Source organism: Pteropus alecto, unplaced genomic scaffold (assembly GCF_000325575.1).
Source record: "Pteropus alecto unplaced genomic scaffold, ASM32557v1 scaffold251, whole genome shotgun sequence".
Taxonomy (NCBI): domain Eukaryota; kingdom Metazoa; phylum Chordata; class Mammalia; order Chiroptera; family Pteropodidae; genus Pteropus; species Pteropus alecto.
Window position 1 is genome coordinate 1867608 of NW_006431048.1, and position 17699 is coordinate 1885306.

At 32.3% G+C, this 17699-nt stretch overlaps 1 protein-coding gene across 8 annotated transcripts in view; it reads right to left on the bottom strand.

Annotated features, from left to right (window-relative positions):
- IQCB1 (IQ motif containing B1) overlaps nucleotides 1-17699 on the bottom strand; it is a 41739-nt gene that overhangs the window by 10644 nt on the left and 13396 nt on the right. For all 8 annotated transcript variants that reach the window (XM_006905554.3, XM_006905555.3, XM_006905553.3 and 5 more), the window contains 4 exons: nucleotides 16162-16261; nucleotides 7379-7557; nucleotides 5339-5448; nucleotides 4602-4711 (listed from right to left, as the gene is read on the bottom strand). In XM_006905554.3, coding sequence (XP_006905616.1) covers nucleotides 4602-4711; nucleotides 5339-5448; nucleotides 7379-7557; nucleotides 16162-16261 — 499 coding nt within the window. The remainder of the gene's footprint in view (nucleotides 1-4601; nucleotides 4712-5338; nucleotides 5449-7378; nucleotides 7558-16161; nucleotides 16262-17699) is intronic.

Consider the following 17699-nt stretch of genomic DNA (forward strand, 5'->3'; position numbering starts at 1 on the left):
CAGTGTTGTTAGAGTATGATGAAATAAATTTTCATGTGCTACTGCTATACTTTTCTGGAGAAATATTTAAAATGCATATAAAAAGCCTTAAAATTTTTAACCAATTAATTCCATTTCTAATAATTTTCTTAAGGAAAACCCTGACATGTACATCAAGATTTATGTTCAAGGATGTTCTCCATAACATTACAACAGCAACAAGTTGAAAACAAACCACTTGTTCCATAATAGTGAGTTGGATAAATAAATACCGATTCACTCACTGGATGGATGCTATAAAAAATAAAAATTTCAAAGAATATTTAGTAACATAAGAATATACCCACAATCCAATGTCAAGTAAAAATAAAATCAGGATACAGAAAATAAGATCAGGATATAGAAGAGATCCAAATCTTGTAAAAAATGCATATATATTGAAAAATAAATTATTAAAAACATTTAAAATTTCAACAGGGATTTTCACTGCATGGTGTGATTATGGATGATTTTAATTTTCTTCATGTTTATCTATTTCTAAACTAATAAATATTATAACTCAAGAGATAAACTAAAAAGGATAAGAGAAGAAGGTATTATCTCCATAGACTTAATCTGCATGTATCTAAAGAACATTTCTCTTAGCTTCTTATAATTAAGCTGCCAATAAATGTAGTACCTTGGCTCTCTGTAGTACTAACAGGAAGACTTCATAATGATGTAGAGAGGGCTATAATAATTTTTAACTCGATTTCTTTTGAAAAAGCAAAAACAATTAGGCATAAGTCAAATTTAAAAGGAAGTATTTTAAAGTAGAGAAGGGAAACACAAAATAACTTTGATTACATTTCATGTTTTGTGTTCTTGAAATTTCTTAGCTGCTACCAATTACAATTTATTTTCTTTGGTTTTACACTTAGGCCAAAGTTCAAACTTTGTTTCAAAATGTCTTTCTTACTCCTGTTATCAATGGGAGAAAATACCTCAAGTATGTGTGTCAAAAGAAGGGGTCCTAGAAAGGATGTAGGGCCAGCTAAATAGTTACTAAGTATCTCTTGGTCCTCCTGAGTTAGAGATCAAGTAAGAGCCTTTCTCTTCCCAGAGTGGCTGATGGAAACTTGCTTCTCCTACGAACTACCCTCCCAAACTTCTGGGTTGCTTTGCATGTAGATAGGATGTTTTGCCCTTTACATACTTATGGAGGGTAAAAGAGAACACAGGCCCTAAACAGAATCTCCTTTCAAATTGATTAACAAAACAAAAAAACACCCCTAACATAATGGATTATAGATTATAACACCAAATATTGCATTAACAATATTTTTAAATATGTTATTAGTATCGGAAACATAGGAATCATTAAAACTGCATTGCTAGAGAGGCAGGATAGTTAGCCTAGAGACGTTCCCTCCAAGATAACACTCCAAAATCCTTCCTTTGTCCTTTATACAGCTTTGGCTAATCATAATATCATTATAATAATATCACCCGCACTGCAAGTACCACGTCTTCAGGCCTTGCTCTCAAGAAAAATGAAAGCCCGTAATCCAGACAGCTCAGGGAGAACTCTCTGAATTCGCCTGCATTTTTCTCCTAAAGTGTGTACTTTTGCCTTAATAAAACTTGCACTTTCCTGCTTGCTGTTTGTCATGTCCTTAAATTCTTTCTCTGGACATAAGACAAGAACCTGGTCACCGGAGCTCTGGGTCAGGGTCCCTCTTTGGACTCCCGCCCCATCGAGCTCTCTGCTATCATTAGGAAATGTAATCTGTCAGAAAACTGGGTTTAGGAAATAGTTTAGGCATACAGGCTATGAAATATGGTAAAATTGAAAAGACTATGGAGCATGCAGGTGAAAGTAAAATATAAATCAGGAACACAGTAGAAAAGTAAGGTTCAGTGACTGAAACAGGACTATAAATTTTAAGTATGCATGTTTCTTTTACCCTAATTAATTCCTAATTAATTAGGAATTAATGTGATTTTGAATGTTTCCCCCCAACCTGTCATTCTGTCAGTAAGAGTATCTATAACCACTCGTCACTCAAAAATTAAAAGACCATTAACTACTTTCTTTGTAAGAAAGAGTAAGCATTTGACTCTCTGGCATTTGTATTGCACTTCTGAAAAGGAAATGACTGATCAGATATCATATTTTCAAATTAATTTATGTAAACACAGTCCATGATTTACATTTAACTAACATGAATCTTTACCATCAAAGAAAGAGCTGACCAAACTATCTGCTGATGACATCAGGACTTCTCCAGGAAGTCCTCTGTTGTAGAATAATTAAGTATGAACCTGGGGAGTCCCATATGAGTTGATGGGCAAAGTAGTTGATAAGCTATGTTCATTAACTCAACAAACATTTGTCTGAATACTTGCTGCCTGCTTGGTACTGTCTTAACAGAAAAGAGAGACGGTTCTGCCCTTAAGGAGCTCAGTTTTAAGGGGAAGTTGAAGGGTACCAGAATATGTCACTTGGGTATAAAGATTATTTTGAGCTAGAGGCAAATGAGAATCAATGAATGCAGGAAAAAGCCTTCCTGGAGCTTCCCTTATCAGAATAAAAGAAGAAAGGTCTAAGAATGAGGAGTGCCATAAATTCCCGCTCCCAAGAAAGTTTTTTGGCCTTAAAGAGGATAGAACATGGACCAACATGGACCTGCACAAATAACCCATATGTTCCATTAGTTTCCCCAATACATTTACCTTTGCAAAGTTTGCTGCCCTTGGAAGCCTAAAACCCTTTTCTTTGCACCTGTCACATCTCTCCAAATTTATTATTCTTCATTAAAATCTCTATAAGCCCAAGTTATAATCACCTCTTTGAGTTACTAATCATATGAGGTTTCTTTTGCATGATTTGTGCTGTATAAATAAACTATCGTTGTTGTTGTTGTTGGTCTAATGTTCAGGGCCCCAAAGAACCTAAGATGAGTAGAGAAAAAAACTGTCTTCTTTCCCCATAAAGTTAAACTATCATTAAAACACCTAAATATCAACACCATGATACAAGTAGATAAACTGTATGGTTTCAATACAGTAACTCGAGCAGCTATTAGCTGCTACAGAAAACATCGCTGAGTAAGAGTACTTAACAGAAAATAAAGTTTCTGACCATGAAAAATGATTAAATAAAAAAGAAACCTCCAGAAAGTGCTTTAGGAAGGTTGTGACTATAAAGACTGCCTCTTGCTAAATCTTAAAAACCTCTGCTGAATCTGGGCCCATAATTGTGAGTGCTGGGCAGTCCTTCCCCCCAAGAAACATGGGAGGGGGAAATTACTATGAAATAATGACGTGACCACAAAGAGACAGAAATAACCTTTGCAGAAAGCCCAGCTATAAAGGAAGCAAGAGAAATTTGCATAAACTGTTGTAACTAGTAAAAGATAAAAGGTGCTGAAGCCTGGGCAAACTTGAAATTAAAAAATTAAATAGAACCTAAAGGTTAAAACTATACTTGTTTTTCTTAAAACTTCAAACTCGCAATAATAAAAAGGAAACAAATTCATTATAATGTGAGATTTAAAGAATTTTGGCTTAAAAGCTAAATTCTTCTAATGAAAATATTTATAATTAATCTGGTTTTGTTACATAAAGCAATGGTATTCCCATTTTAAAACAGTGTAGTATTAGATTCCATAGACATACTTGCATGTGGACAAAATCTGTAATCCTCAGATACTTTAAATTAAGATTTTAATATTGCAAGAGAAAGTAAACTGGCAAATTTGGCAAATACTGTGAGACTTACAGGCATTGGAAATACACATACACGCATGCAACACTTAGCTCCTAGGTCATTTATGATAAAGTAGAGCCATCTCAGAGGTGTTATCTCATGCAGTCTAACTTAAAACTAAATTTTAGTTCACTATTTTAAAATATTTTTAAAACCGAGAAATGCAGCTGCAGTTATTAAAAGAATAGTTTCAGTTTTCTTTAAAAACTGACTTCTGGAATATGCAAGTTTCACTTTAGTAAACTAAAATTTAGCTAACTAAAATTTAGTAAACTAAAAGGCTGCATGAAAAATCACCTCTGAAATGGTTCTACTTTATCATAAATGACCTAGGAGCTAAGTCATTTTTGTGTGTTCTTTTCTTTGCCTTTAAATATCTGGATGGCTTAGTCATATCGAAAACTGGGCCATGTCTTCAGTATTTCATTTTTTGTCTAATTGAAATAGAGATAAATGACAAACCATGTCATATCTCAATGACTGTATATATCCATGCCCTATTTACTGAGGAAAATCAGGTTAACGTACCTAAATACACACATTTGAACAATTATGGCAATTTTGGTTTTAAGGGTTGTAGACTATCACTGGCTCCCAATGTAGGCTTGGCCCACAAAAAAGTCTTGAGTGAACAGGAATATATATTTGTTAGACTCCTGTCTCACATTATGTCCTTTGCTTTGAAAGTGCATCTGGTTAGTGGAGTGCTAGTACACTCAGAAATGTGTAGAATAAGAATGAAAGTAAGAGTATAAGAAATGGGTTAGAAAATTAATTAAAAAAAAAAATCCCCAAGTTTTCACTCAGCTGTACTCTAATAAAATATATCTAACCCTTTCAGATTATCATTCCTCTCACCAAAATTTTTTACCTGAAACTCCTCTGCAAAGTAATCACAGCAGATGGAAGCTTCTTTAATCTCTTTCTAGTTTGGAAACCCTTCCAATAAGCTTGAATCAAACAAGCTGCTTGATGTAGTTTCTGAAATTAAATGTCAGAATTAATTTAGACATCTCTAAGAAAGACTTTTTTAGAAGTTTACCTCTTAAGATATCAAGCCTGGGCAAGTATTAATCTTCATCTCTAGTAAGCTGAGGAGGAGGCAACATTTTTATAGGCCCAGGATACAGAAGGCCTATGAATATTAAACCTGACCTCTCAAAGGAGGTATGTTAGGCTCACTTGGGCAATATCTAGAATGGATTCAAGATATAGTCTGGTTAGCTCCAAATTCTTCCTGATTAATCTTACTTCTCACTCCCTTTACAAATATTTCATAGTTCTGCTTCTTTAATGCTTTAACCTCTTTGCTTGACATCTTTTCTGGCCTCACTTATTCGAAAACCCAAGGCATGAAGAACTCTGTACAGGCCAAAAAATATAAAAAATAATTAAAGGCTCTGGGGTTAAAATTCAGTCCATAAATAACCCCTTTTCCCAACAACCTATGGCTGCTCTGGATCTTAGGGGTAAATAACTAAAGAGAGGGGGAGACAGACAGCAAATAAATAAAAGATTCAAGAGGCTATCACTCTCCCCTATTTTGAAACTAAAATGTTTACTAAAATGTTAGTAAATACCATTCATATTGTTATTACAATTTAATACCTGCTCTTCTACTTCCTGGTAGACCTTAGGGCTTAAAAGGCCAATGAGCTGTTTAAGTTCTTGTCTAAATTCTGTCCCAGGCTCTTGTTTATTTAGCAGATTTCTGAGTCCTGAAATGGAATAACAAAGATACAACTATTAACAATAAAATATAATGATTTAGTTATTTTATTGGTATTGATTTGAGGTTAAAAGTCTGATTTAGAAGCAAATGAACACAAGAAGATTAGTCACATAATTTTTCTTTTTCCTTCTCTTAAAGACTTCTAGATTGAGGTCTTTAGGATACTCCTCTGGCCAAAGAGTTCTTATGTGCTCACTTGTGAGATGTGATGCAAAATCTGTCTGGTCAATCTCTTTAATTAAAAAAAGGGGAGTGGAAGTGAAAAGTCACTTGTGATAAGTCAAAGAGTAGAGAGAGAGAAATTATTTGCTGTTTGAACATAAATACCCTAAACTAAAACTTTTTTAACTGAAATATTTTTAAAAAGATGATACAGAGTAAATGCCTACCCTGTGGAAACAAACAGATTAGTCGTCATTACTAATGAAAAGAAGTTATTATTAAATAAAAATATACAGTAACATATATATAACTTGAGGCAAATTAATAGCTTCCTGAGCAAATATAGAAGTGCTATAACACAAAAATACTGCATTTTTATCCCTAAATAAAACAGAGTAGTATAAGATACAAAGTAAGTATAATTTCTAAGTCAAGTAGGAATGATGTATTATAATGTATGTATTCAATATAAACAAGCTACAATGGCTTTGGAGTAGACAATTGGAGAAGCCACTATCAGGATCTTTTCATGCTTTATACTCTCCTTAAGACTAAAGTTCTTAGCAGTATTAACAACTGTAAAATATCTTGAGGAAACTGAATGAGTTTTACTATTGAAAAAAGAAAAGGAGACTGACTGTTAAGGTGAAATTCCTTTATAATGAACTCCGTTGGACATTCACATTTCTATACAAGAAATCTAATTACAGAATTTAAAAATGTATATCTGGTACAATATCAACTAAAAGGTTTTATTATTGGCATCTTTTCTCCTCTATTCCCATAACACAAAATAATTACAACATTGACAATAATGACTGGTACAAGTTGTTACTAAAGTGTCATCAAGAATTATTAAAAGACCATTGTAATAGTTTTTATATTAAATGTGTCACATTATGTTCTAATCTTTAAAAATTCCTATATAACCCTGTAGAAATAAGCATATTTAATAAACTAGAAATCCATTTCCCATTTGTATAAAAAAAATAGACTATAATGAATCACGACTCTGCCTAGTAAAGAAATAAAATAAAGCTAACAAATAACTGCTTGGCAATTAAAAAAAAATCTGTGTGATCTTGGATAAATGACCTAATTATTCCATGCCTCTGTTCACACTGCTATAAAATGAGGATAAGAGTAAATATCTCATAGGGTTAAGAGGATTAAATATTTTAATGCATGTAAAGTATGCAGAATATTATCTGACAAGAGTAAATGCTCAATTAAATGAAAGCTATTCTATGGGAATGGTAATACACTGAGCCCTTTCCTCCTAAAATTTTCTGACTTTTTATTCACATATACATTTGATTTGGAAGTGAGAAAGATGTTTTGTTTTTGTGGAAAGACAGTCAAGGAGTTGAACAGTAATTATTAATTGATTTAAAGATCAAAAGAGCTGTCAGTCTCTCAAGCACAGCTCTATTTTCTCCAGTAAATCTTGGTAAGGTCACTGATCTTTTTGGTCATTATTTTATAACACTATATGGTATATTCAGTACACAACCTTTTTGTTGGAAAGGGAGTAAATATTCATTGTAACCTCATCAGCAAAGTGCCATAAGCCATCTGTTGAGACACGAGGAAAGCCTGATCTAATAAAAACTTTTTTCTGAATTGGCTATGTTATGATAGGGTTTTATTTCTACACTTTGGTTACTGAATTTTTTAAAACAAGCATTTTACTTTCCAGAAATCATCAATAAAAATGTTATTTTTGAGAATCTCAAAAAAAGAATACATATTACCTTTGTAGCAGGCACTTAGTCTCAGTAAAATCAAAATTTCCTGATGAGATTCTGCCATCAACAGTAGGAGCTTTGTAGCAGTACTTCTTAGGACTGGACTAGGAGTTGATAAAAGCTTGAAAATAACTTCATCTAAAATTGAATGCAGAATTTTTCCTTCTATTCTGAGTAAATCACCACTAATAGAACAAAATAAAAGTTAAAAATGTACCATTACTAACTGATACAAAGATATCGCAACAAATTAAACATAAAAGATTCAGCAACTTGATGCCTGACTGTGGCCTGATCCAAGAAGAGAACAAAATTTTTAAACGTATAGCTTAGTTACAAGAACACAGGACAGTAAGGCAATATTTATTGAATACTAGGTAAAATAGGGAATACGTACAGTAAGGCAATTAATATTTATTGAATACTAGGTAAAATAGGGAATACAAAGTAGCCAAAGGCCCTCTCCTCAGAAAAATCTACAAATTGCAGAAGAAAGATAAACGTGCAAAACAGATGATTCAAAAGCTTCAGGTCATAAGAGGAAAATCACAAGACAGCACAAGGTTCATTGCTTAATGATGTATGAAGACAAAAATGCTATAGGAATTCAATTATCATGTACTTAATATAGGAGGAACTTTATCTTTCCTTTGTCATTTTCTTTATTACACTAACAACCTTATCTTGCTGTACTGATGTCATAAAAAGTCATCTGAAACTAAGAAATAGTCAAAAGAGATTTCTGGGTGTCCTTCTTACTCAACTCACTAACGAGTATGTGATATTCTAGGGGTGTGCACCTTTGTTTATCTACTTACTATTGATTAGAATATTTTGCAATCCTGTAAAAGTAGATGTTGGCTTATAGAAAATGAATAATGGCAGTGATGCCTATCAGAGAGCAAAAAATTCTTACTTGACAACAATATAAATGACTACTGTCATTTATGCCGCATACTCTCTACCCATTCAACTTCTATAATACAATGTTGTTCTGGCTCCCCCTCCACCTTCCACCCACAGATTTCTGACCATTCTTTCTCAGTCTTCTTCACTGGCTCCCCTTCTCCAAGTTTCCATTTTCAGGCAATTTCCTTTCTCGCTCTATTCTTATTTCCCACTAAGCTCATCTTCTTTCAGGTTTTCAACTATCAAATATAGGCTGATAACTCAGAAATCTATAGCACTACTCCAGATCTCTTCCAGAAGTCACAGTTTATCTATTCATCTATCAACAGACATTTGAGTCATCCTGTCTTTGGCCATTAAAAATAAAGCTGCTATAAAAATTTGTGTACCAGTCTTTGCATGGACTCTTATTTCACTGCCTGATGAACATATTCCCTTGTGTTGAACATAACCAATAATGAATTCATCATCTGTCTGTCTCCCAAAACCAACTCCTTATATATTCTTTGTTTTGGTTATATCACTACTCGACATGACACCAAAAATCTGCATCCCATATCAAAATGCTTCCCCAAGGCCTGATTTTTTCAAACAGCTTTATTAAAGTTTAGTTGATATACAACAAACCGCATGTATTCAAAGTATACAATTTGATAAGTTTTGACTTATTTCATCAGCACAATCAAGATAATGAACAACATATCAACCTCCTTCTCCCAAAGTTCTCTTGTGCTTCACTATAATCCTCTCCTTGCCCTCCCTGGCACCTTATCCCCAGGCAAGCACTGATCTACTTGCTGTCACTATAAACTAGTCTACATTTTCTAGAATTTTATGTAAATGGAATCATACTTTTTCTGGCCTGGCTTCTATCACTCAGCACAATTATTTTGATATTCATCTGTGTTATCACATGTATGACTAGTTCATTTCTGTTTCGTCCTTCTCTCCTTGCCCTCCCTGGCACCTTATCCCCAGGCAAGCACTGATCTACTTGCTGTCACTATAAACTAGTCTACATTTTCTAGAATTTTATGTAAATGGAATCATACTTTTTCTGGCCTGGCTTCTATCACTCAGCACAATTATTTTGATATTCATCTGTGTTATCACATGTATGACTAGTTCATTTCTGTTTCATGTTGAGTAGTAATCTATTGCATGGATACACCACAGTTTATTCACTTGTTTATGGACATCTGGGTCATTTCTAGTCTTTGGTTCTTACAAATAAATCTGCTATGAACATTTGTGTACAAGTCTTTATATGAGCATATGCTTTCATTTTCTTGGGCAAATACCTAAGAGTGGAATGGACAGATAGCATGTTATGTGTATGTTTGCTTGTTAAGAAACTGCCAAATGTTTTCCAAAGTGATTGTATGATTTTATCACTCCCACCAGCAGTGTATGAGTTCTTTCATATCCTTACGCTTGGGTCACTGTTTTAAATTTTAGCCATTTAATAAGTATGTAGTGGTATCTTCCTAATGACTAATACTGTTGGACATCTTTTCATGTGCTCATTTGCCATCCATGTATCTTGTTTCATGAAATACCTGTTCAGATCTTGTGCCAATTTTTCAAACTTTTTATTATTAAATTTTGAGAGATCTTTATATATTCCGAGTACAAGTACTTAAGATATAAGCTTTCCAAATATTTTCTGGTGGTCTGTGTTTGGTCTTTTTCATTTTCTTACACAGTGTCTTTTCAAGAGCAGACTTAAAACTCTGATGAAGTCTAATTTATCAATTTCACTTTTGGTGTCACAGAGAAGTCTCAAGAAATTTTGTACAACCCAAGCTCACAATGGTTTTCTACTATTTTTATTCAATATGTTTTACAGCTTAAGTTCTATATTTAGATCTGTTATATATTTTGAATCAATTTCTGTATATGGTAAGAGGTATATATCGAAATTTTTATTTACATATTGATAGCCAATTATTCCATTACACTTAAAAAGACTATCCTTTTCCCACTGAATGACCTTTGTACCTCTTTTGAAAATCGATTGTCCACACGTGTAATTCTATTTCTGGATTCTGTACTGTTCTAATGATATATCTGAATATCTTTTCACCGACACCTCATTTTCTTAACTATTAGCTTTATAAAAAAGTCTTAAAATTAGGTACTGCTAGCTCTTCAACTTTGTTCTTCATTTTCAAAGTTGGTTAAGCTATTTTATACTTTAAGTCTTTTGACTTTTATGGGAATTGTAGAGATTGGCTTGTCATTTTCTGCAAAAATGGGATTCTGTCTAAGGTATACAGTAAGCCCCAAATTAACACTGTCTATAGGATCTGTGACTTTAACCAAAATGAAGTATAACCAATTCTATCATAGGCTAATTGACATAAACAAGTGTTAAGTTCCTACAGCATCTCATCTCTGCTCTAACAAAACAATGCTGAACGAAATTTTGAAGACTTGTATATCAGTTTGGAGAGAACTGAGATCTTAACACTACAACATTGATCATCAACACAGTAAATCTTTGCACCTATTTACATACTATTTAATTTCTCTCAGCAATGTCTTATAAAGTGAGTAGGTCTTTCTCCTGTCTTATTAGATTTAACCCTACACATTTTCTATTTTTATGCTATTATAAATTGCAATATTCTGAAATTCAATATGAGTATTAACTGATAGATGTAAAATTTTAATTTACATTGTCATACTGATTTTGTATCCTACTACCCTTGCTATACTGAGTGATTAATTTTAGTGGCTTCTTTGTACATTCCATTAGATTTTCTATATAGATGACAGTGCCATCAAAAGACAGTTTTTATTCTTCCTTTACATATAGAAAACCTTCCCATTTCTTGCTTGACTGTACTGGCTAGAAATTCCAGTACAATATTGAATAGAAATGATCACAGTGGGCTTCCTTGTTTTGTTCATGATGTACCATAGCTGTAGGTTTTTCCTAAATGCCTTTCATTAGGCTGAGGAAGTTCTACCTTCCAGGACTACTTTGCTGAGGTTTGTTGTTTTTTTTTTTTAAATCAGGAATAGATGTTGAATTTTGTAGAATGATTTTTCTGCATCTACTGATATGATACGGTTTTCTTTTTTTGTTAATGTGAATTATGCTGACTTTAGAACATTACACTAGCCCTGAATTCCTAGGATAAACCCAACTTATTCAAGATGTATTAGCTTTTTAATATATTTGTATTCAACTTGCTAAATTTTTGTTTAGATTTTTTTTTTTTTTACATTTCTGTTCATGAGTATACTGATGAGAAGTTTTCTCATATCATTGTCTGATTTTGGTATCAAGGTAATGCTGACCTCATACAATGATCTGGAAAGTATTTCCTTCTCTTCAATTTTCTGGAAGAGTTTCTTTAGAATTCTTTCTTCCTTAAATGTTTAGTAGAATTTACCAGTGAAGAAGCTATTTAGTACTAGAGTTTTCTTTGTGGAAAGTGTTTCAGCTACAAATTCAATTTCTTTACAGTTATAAGGATATTCAGGTTATCTATTGGTTCTTGATATTTGATAGTTTCTTTCAAATAACTTGTCTGTCTCACCTAGACAAGCATAAAGTTGTTCATATTATTCCTTATGATACCTTTAATATCTATAGACTCTATTGTCTGTTCTCCTCTCTAATTCCAGATATTGGCAGTTGTATTCTCTCTCCTTTTTTTCCTGATCAGTCTTGCTGCAGGTTTATTAATTTCATAGAACTTCTCAAACAACTAGCTTATGGTTTTATTTTCGCTATTGTTTTTGTTACTATTTATTTATGCGTTGATCTTTATCATTTTCTTTCTTCTGCTTACTTTTATTTCCTTCTTCTTAGTTTCTTAAAGTGGAAACCGAGGTCAATCATTTGAGATTCTTCTTCTTTTCCAATATAGGCATTTAGTGATATAAATTTTCCCACTGAGTTTAAGATCGTACACAAGCCCTGAATTCCTGAGATAAAATACTGCTTTAATTTAGATGCATCCCAGAAATTTGGATATGTTGTGTTTTGATTTCATTAAAAAATAATTTCAAACTTAATTTTTGATTTCTTCTTTGTCTACTAGGTTATTTGCATTATCATTTCTCACATACTTGGGGATTTTTTCAGAGATCTTTTTGATATTAATTTCCAATTTAATTCCATTGAGGACAGAGAACATACTTTGTATGACTTAAATCCTTTTAAGTTTATTGAAACTTGTTTTATGACCCAGAAAATGGTCTATGTTTGTAAATGTTCCATTTGCATTTGAAAAAATTGTGCATTTTGCTGCTGTTTGGTAGAGTTGCTAAAAATGTTAATCAGGCCAAGTTGGTTGATTTTGTTCAAATATTCTGTACACATACTAATAACTTCTTGTCTACTTATTTTATCAACTATCAAGAGAGGTGTATTGACATCTTTCACTTTAAATACAGATTTGTCTATTTCTCCTTGCAGTTCTATCAATTTATTCTGTGTATTGTTAAGCTCTGCTATTAGGTTGATAAACATGTTTTCTTTATTACTATGAAATAACTGTCTTTATCACTATTAGTATTCTTTACTCTGAAACTTACCTTTTTCTGATGATAATGTAGGCACTCCAGCTGCCTTTTGACTAGTGTTAGCACGGTTTATCTTTTTTCCTCCTTTTATTTTTAAGCATACAACAAAATACATGCTTCTATCTCTCTCCTCCCAGCATGTTACTGTTGTAATACTTTATTAATACATGTTATAAACCCAAAATACATCATTATTTTTGTATGAGCAAGTGTTATTATATTACATGTAATCATAAGAGAAATAATCTTCATCAGTTATCTATATAATTATCATTTCTGATATTCATTTTTTGTGTAAATCACATCAGAGGTATAACGAAAGAAGAGAAAGCAAAGAATTAAAAACCTATTGAAGAAATGATGAAAAACTTCCCTACCCTGGCAAAAGAAATAGACATACAAGCCCAGGAAGCACAGAGAATCCCAAACAAGATGAACTGAAAAAAGCGCACACCAAAACACATCATAATTAAAACGTCAAACATTAAAGACAAAGAGAATCTTAAAAGCAGCAAGAGAATAGCAGTCAGTTACTTACAAGGGAGCTCCCACAAGACTGTCAGCTGAATTCTCAACAGAAACTTTGCAAGCCAGAAGGGATTGGCACAAAATATTCAAAATGATGAAAAGGACCTACAACCAATATTACACTACCCAGCAAAGCTATCACTTAGAATTGAAAGATAGGTAAAGAGCTTCCCAGATAAGAAAAAGCTAAAGAAATTCATCACTACCAAACCAGTATTTCAGAAAATGTTAGAGGAGCTTCTTTAAAAAGGAAAAAGTTCAAAAATATGAATAATAAAATGACAATAGTACATATCTATCAACAATTATTATAAATGTGAATGGATTAAATTCTCTAATCAAAAGATATAGTGTAGCTGAGTGGGTAAAATAAAATTCTTACATATGCTGCCTACGAGAGACTCACTTTAGATCAAAAGACACACACAGACTGAAAGTAAAGGGACAGAAAAAGATTTCATGAAAATGGAAATGAAAAAAATCTGGGGTAGCAATACTTATACCAGACAAAATATCCTTTAAAACAAAAGCTATAATGAGAGACAAAGATGGAGCCAAACCGTAAACACTACTTTGAAGGGACATGTGCATCCATATGTTCACTGCAACATTACTTACAATAGCCAAGATATGGAGGCAACCTAGGTGTCCATCAATGGATGAATAGAGAAGAGGTGGAACATGTGTGCGTGTGTGTATAGGTACACACACACATATATATATACACTCACAGACACGCATTATTATATAATGGAATATTACTTAGCCATAAAAAATGAAATCTTGCCATCAGCAACAATATGGATGGAACTAGAGGGTATTATGCTGAGTGGAGTGAGAAAAGAGAAAGACAAATGGCATATGATTTCACTTACACATGGAATCTAAAGAACAAAATAAAAGAACAAACAAAACAAAAACAAACTCATCGATACAGAGAACATTTTGATGGCTGCCAGATGGGAGGGGGAATGGGTGAAAAAGGGAAAGGGATAAAGAAGTACAAATTGGTAGTCATGGGGATGTAGAGTACAGCATAAAGAAATAGTCAATAATATTGTAATAACTGTGTGTGGTTTCAGATGGGTAGTAGATTTATCAGGGTAATCACTTCGTAAGTTAGATAAATGTCTTAACACTATGTTGTACACCTGAAACTAGTACAACATTGTATGTTGACTGAAATTGAAAATAATTATTAAAAATAACAAATAAACAAATAAAAAATGCCACTCTACAAATTTCCAGTTATAAAATAAATAAGCCACAGGAGTATATACTACAGGAAATATGTCAGTAATATAACTTTGCACAGTGACATATGGTTACTATATCATGGTGATCATATCGTAAGGTATATAAATGTCCAATAACTATGCTGTACGCCAGAAACTAATATGATATTGTATGTTGACTATACTTTAATATATAATTTTTAAGTAAAGGAAAAAAATGTTGCTCAACTATCTTTTTGCTTGCATTGTTTCTGATGAGAAAGTTGCTGTTATCCCCAGCAACAAGTTGACTGATGTTCCCTCTCTCCGTCACGAGTGCTATTATTTTGTTCCGTTTTCTACATTCTTTATGCTGTATTTTGGATAGTTTCTATTGCTATGTCTTAAGATTTACTAATCTTTTGCTGTGTTAATCTGATATTAATCCAATCCAGTATATTTTCATCTCAGACATTGTAGTTTTCATGTCTAGAAGTTCAGTTTGGCTCTTATATATATCTTTTCAACTTCCTGGACATAAGGAATATAGCTACAATAACTGTCCTAATGTCTTTATCTGTTAATTATAACATATATGCCAGTCTTGATTAACTGATTCGTCTCGTTATAGGTTCTGTTTTCCTGCTTGTTTGCATTCATGTCCCTTGCATGAATTTTATCTTGATAGGTACTAGATATTTTTATATTTCTAAAAATATTTTGGAGTTTTCTTATAGAGATTTTCAAGTACCATGTAAAAATCATTTGGAATCAATCATTGAGCAAAATTAGTAATGCTTCTGACCAAAAAACTAATCAGTAATATTTTGTAAACCTAAGTCACTTGCTGATCTGTATGACATTTAATAGCATAGTTATGATTGTAGATTCCATCTGAACATCATCAGTTTGCACTGACTGCAAGAAATGATCACTTTGTATTACTAAAGAAAGAAGGGTAAAAAATATCAAAGCAAAGATTCAATAATGGCACAAATGGGAGAAGGTGTTACCTTCTCTAGGAAGCATCTCCTCAACACTTGGGCACACTTTTAACATCATAACTTAAAACACTATACTTATGTTGGTGTGTCAGTCTCTTTCACTACTTTGTAAACTCAATTACAGACATATGCTGGGAACATAGTAGATGCTTAATAAATCCATACTGAACTGAAAGAATCAATTGTTTCAAATGTGTATGCTCTGCCTTTCCATTTAACCAGGGAAAATGGTCTACTACTTCTTCTATGCCCTTCTATAGCACTTGGCACAATATTGAGCTTGCAGTGTGCTAAACAAATATACAATTAGGTATTTTTTATTGTGTCCCAGTATTTTTCTTCAGATATCATGGTAATTTTTCTTCTCTAACCGTGAGATGTGGTCTAAATCTTAAACTTTGAGATAAGAAACCAATTCAATTATAAACTTCCAGTTTTTTAAGGTATTTTATATTAATTTGTTTTTCTGAAAGACAATGGTAGTATAGTCTCATGTACAATCTACATACAATTGATATCAACAAAACTGGAAAACTGGTAATGCTTCAAATAAAAAATAAAAAATTATAAATATTTTGTAAAACCAAGTCACCTGTTGATCTGTAGTATGTTCTGTACCATAGTCATGACTGTAGATCCTATTTGAACATTATCAGTTTGCAGTAAGTGCAAGAAATGATCACTTTGTAGTACTAAAGGAAGAGAAAAAAGATTTAGATTTGACGATGATACAACTGGAATTTACTTGTCCTTTCAAAACCAAATCTAAGCATGACCACTTCTGCTAAACTTTTTGCCTGCATGTACTTTACAATAAAGAACTTCAATAATAAAGAAGATTTTAATATTGGCAGTTTCAATAACCATTCCATTTTTATGAAAAGTTATAGTCAGAGAGCATCCACAAACACCAAGCTAAGAACATCTTCTTTGTTAACTCCACTTAACTGAAAAATAAAATATAACATATCTTAAATCTGAATCTATTTTTCTAGTAGTGCATTTCAATGAATAAAATCAACTTTCCTGTAAGGAAGAGAGAATATGAAGAAAGAGAAATGGTACAGACGATAAAATCGTTAACTATAAAACGACATTTGTTTTTATTGGTTTATAATTTTTAGGCTCTGAACAGCCAGTTATGAAGACTTGGCACTGAATGCTTATTCAAGCTGTTTCACCTCTCAGAATATCCATTTCCTCATCTGTGTAACTAGAAATAATAGTTGTCTCACAGACTACTGGAGAATGTCTTAGAACAAGATAGGTTTCCAGTAAATGTCAGTTTCTATTCCCTTCTCCACTAAATAATCAGAATTTTAATTACAGTGGGATCAGGTATGCTAGCAATCTCTGTGAACACTTCCCTAGTTTCTACAAAATAACTTTTTTCTTCTTTCTCTCTCCTGAAGGAACATATTTGATTTCTTTCACATATTAACTACTATTCTTCATTTCTATTTACATAGTCCAATATTTCAATTTTTCACTAGACACCAATTTTTAAAATGTTTAACAACTTCAAAAAACAATTCTACTATTAAAAACTTCTATGATTTATTTTCTATTACTTCAATAATAAAAAATTTCTCTGTAGCTGGGATAAGTATGTCATTCTATTTTCACCTATTTAAAGATGTTTCATTAACTCTTTAACTAACTTTGAATTCACTGAAATCATACAAAATGTACTGTGTATATATCTTGTAGTATGTAAATGTATAATAGAAAAAATTATGCTAAAATAATTTACTAAAGTTTCATTTTATTTTTTATTCTGTTTATCTTATATTATTATATAACATTTTTAGAGCCCCTATTCTGTTGAATTTCAAGTGTAGTCAGATAACTATTTGGTCCCCCAAACAAAAGCTGATACTTTTGCCCATTTCTTTATTTAATTAAACTTTATATAGAAGTTTCAAACATACATTAAGAGAACCAGCCATTCAACTTTAACAATGATCAACTCATAGTCAATCCTGCTTTATCTACCTCACTCACTTCCTGCCTCCCACTTTATTTTGAAATAAATCTAAAACATTATTTAATTTTATTTATAAGTTATTTCAATATTTAGTCAGAAAAGATATGATTAAACAAACAATAAAATATAACCATTATCTAACT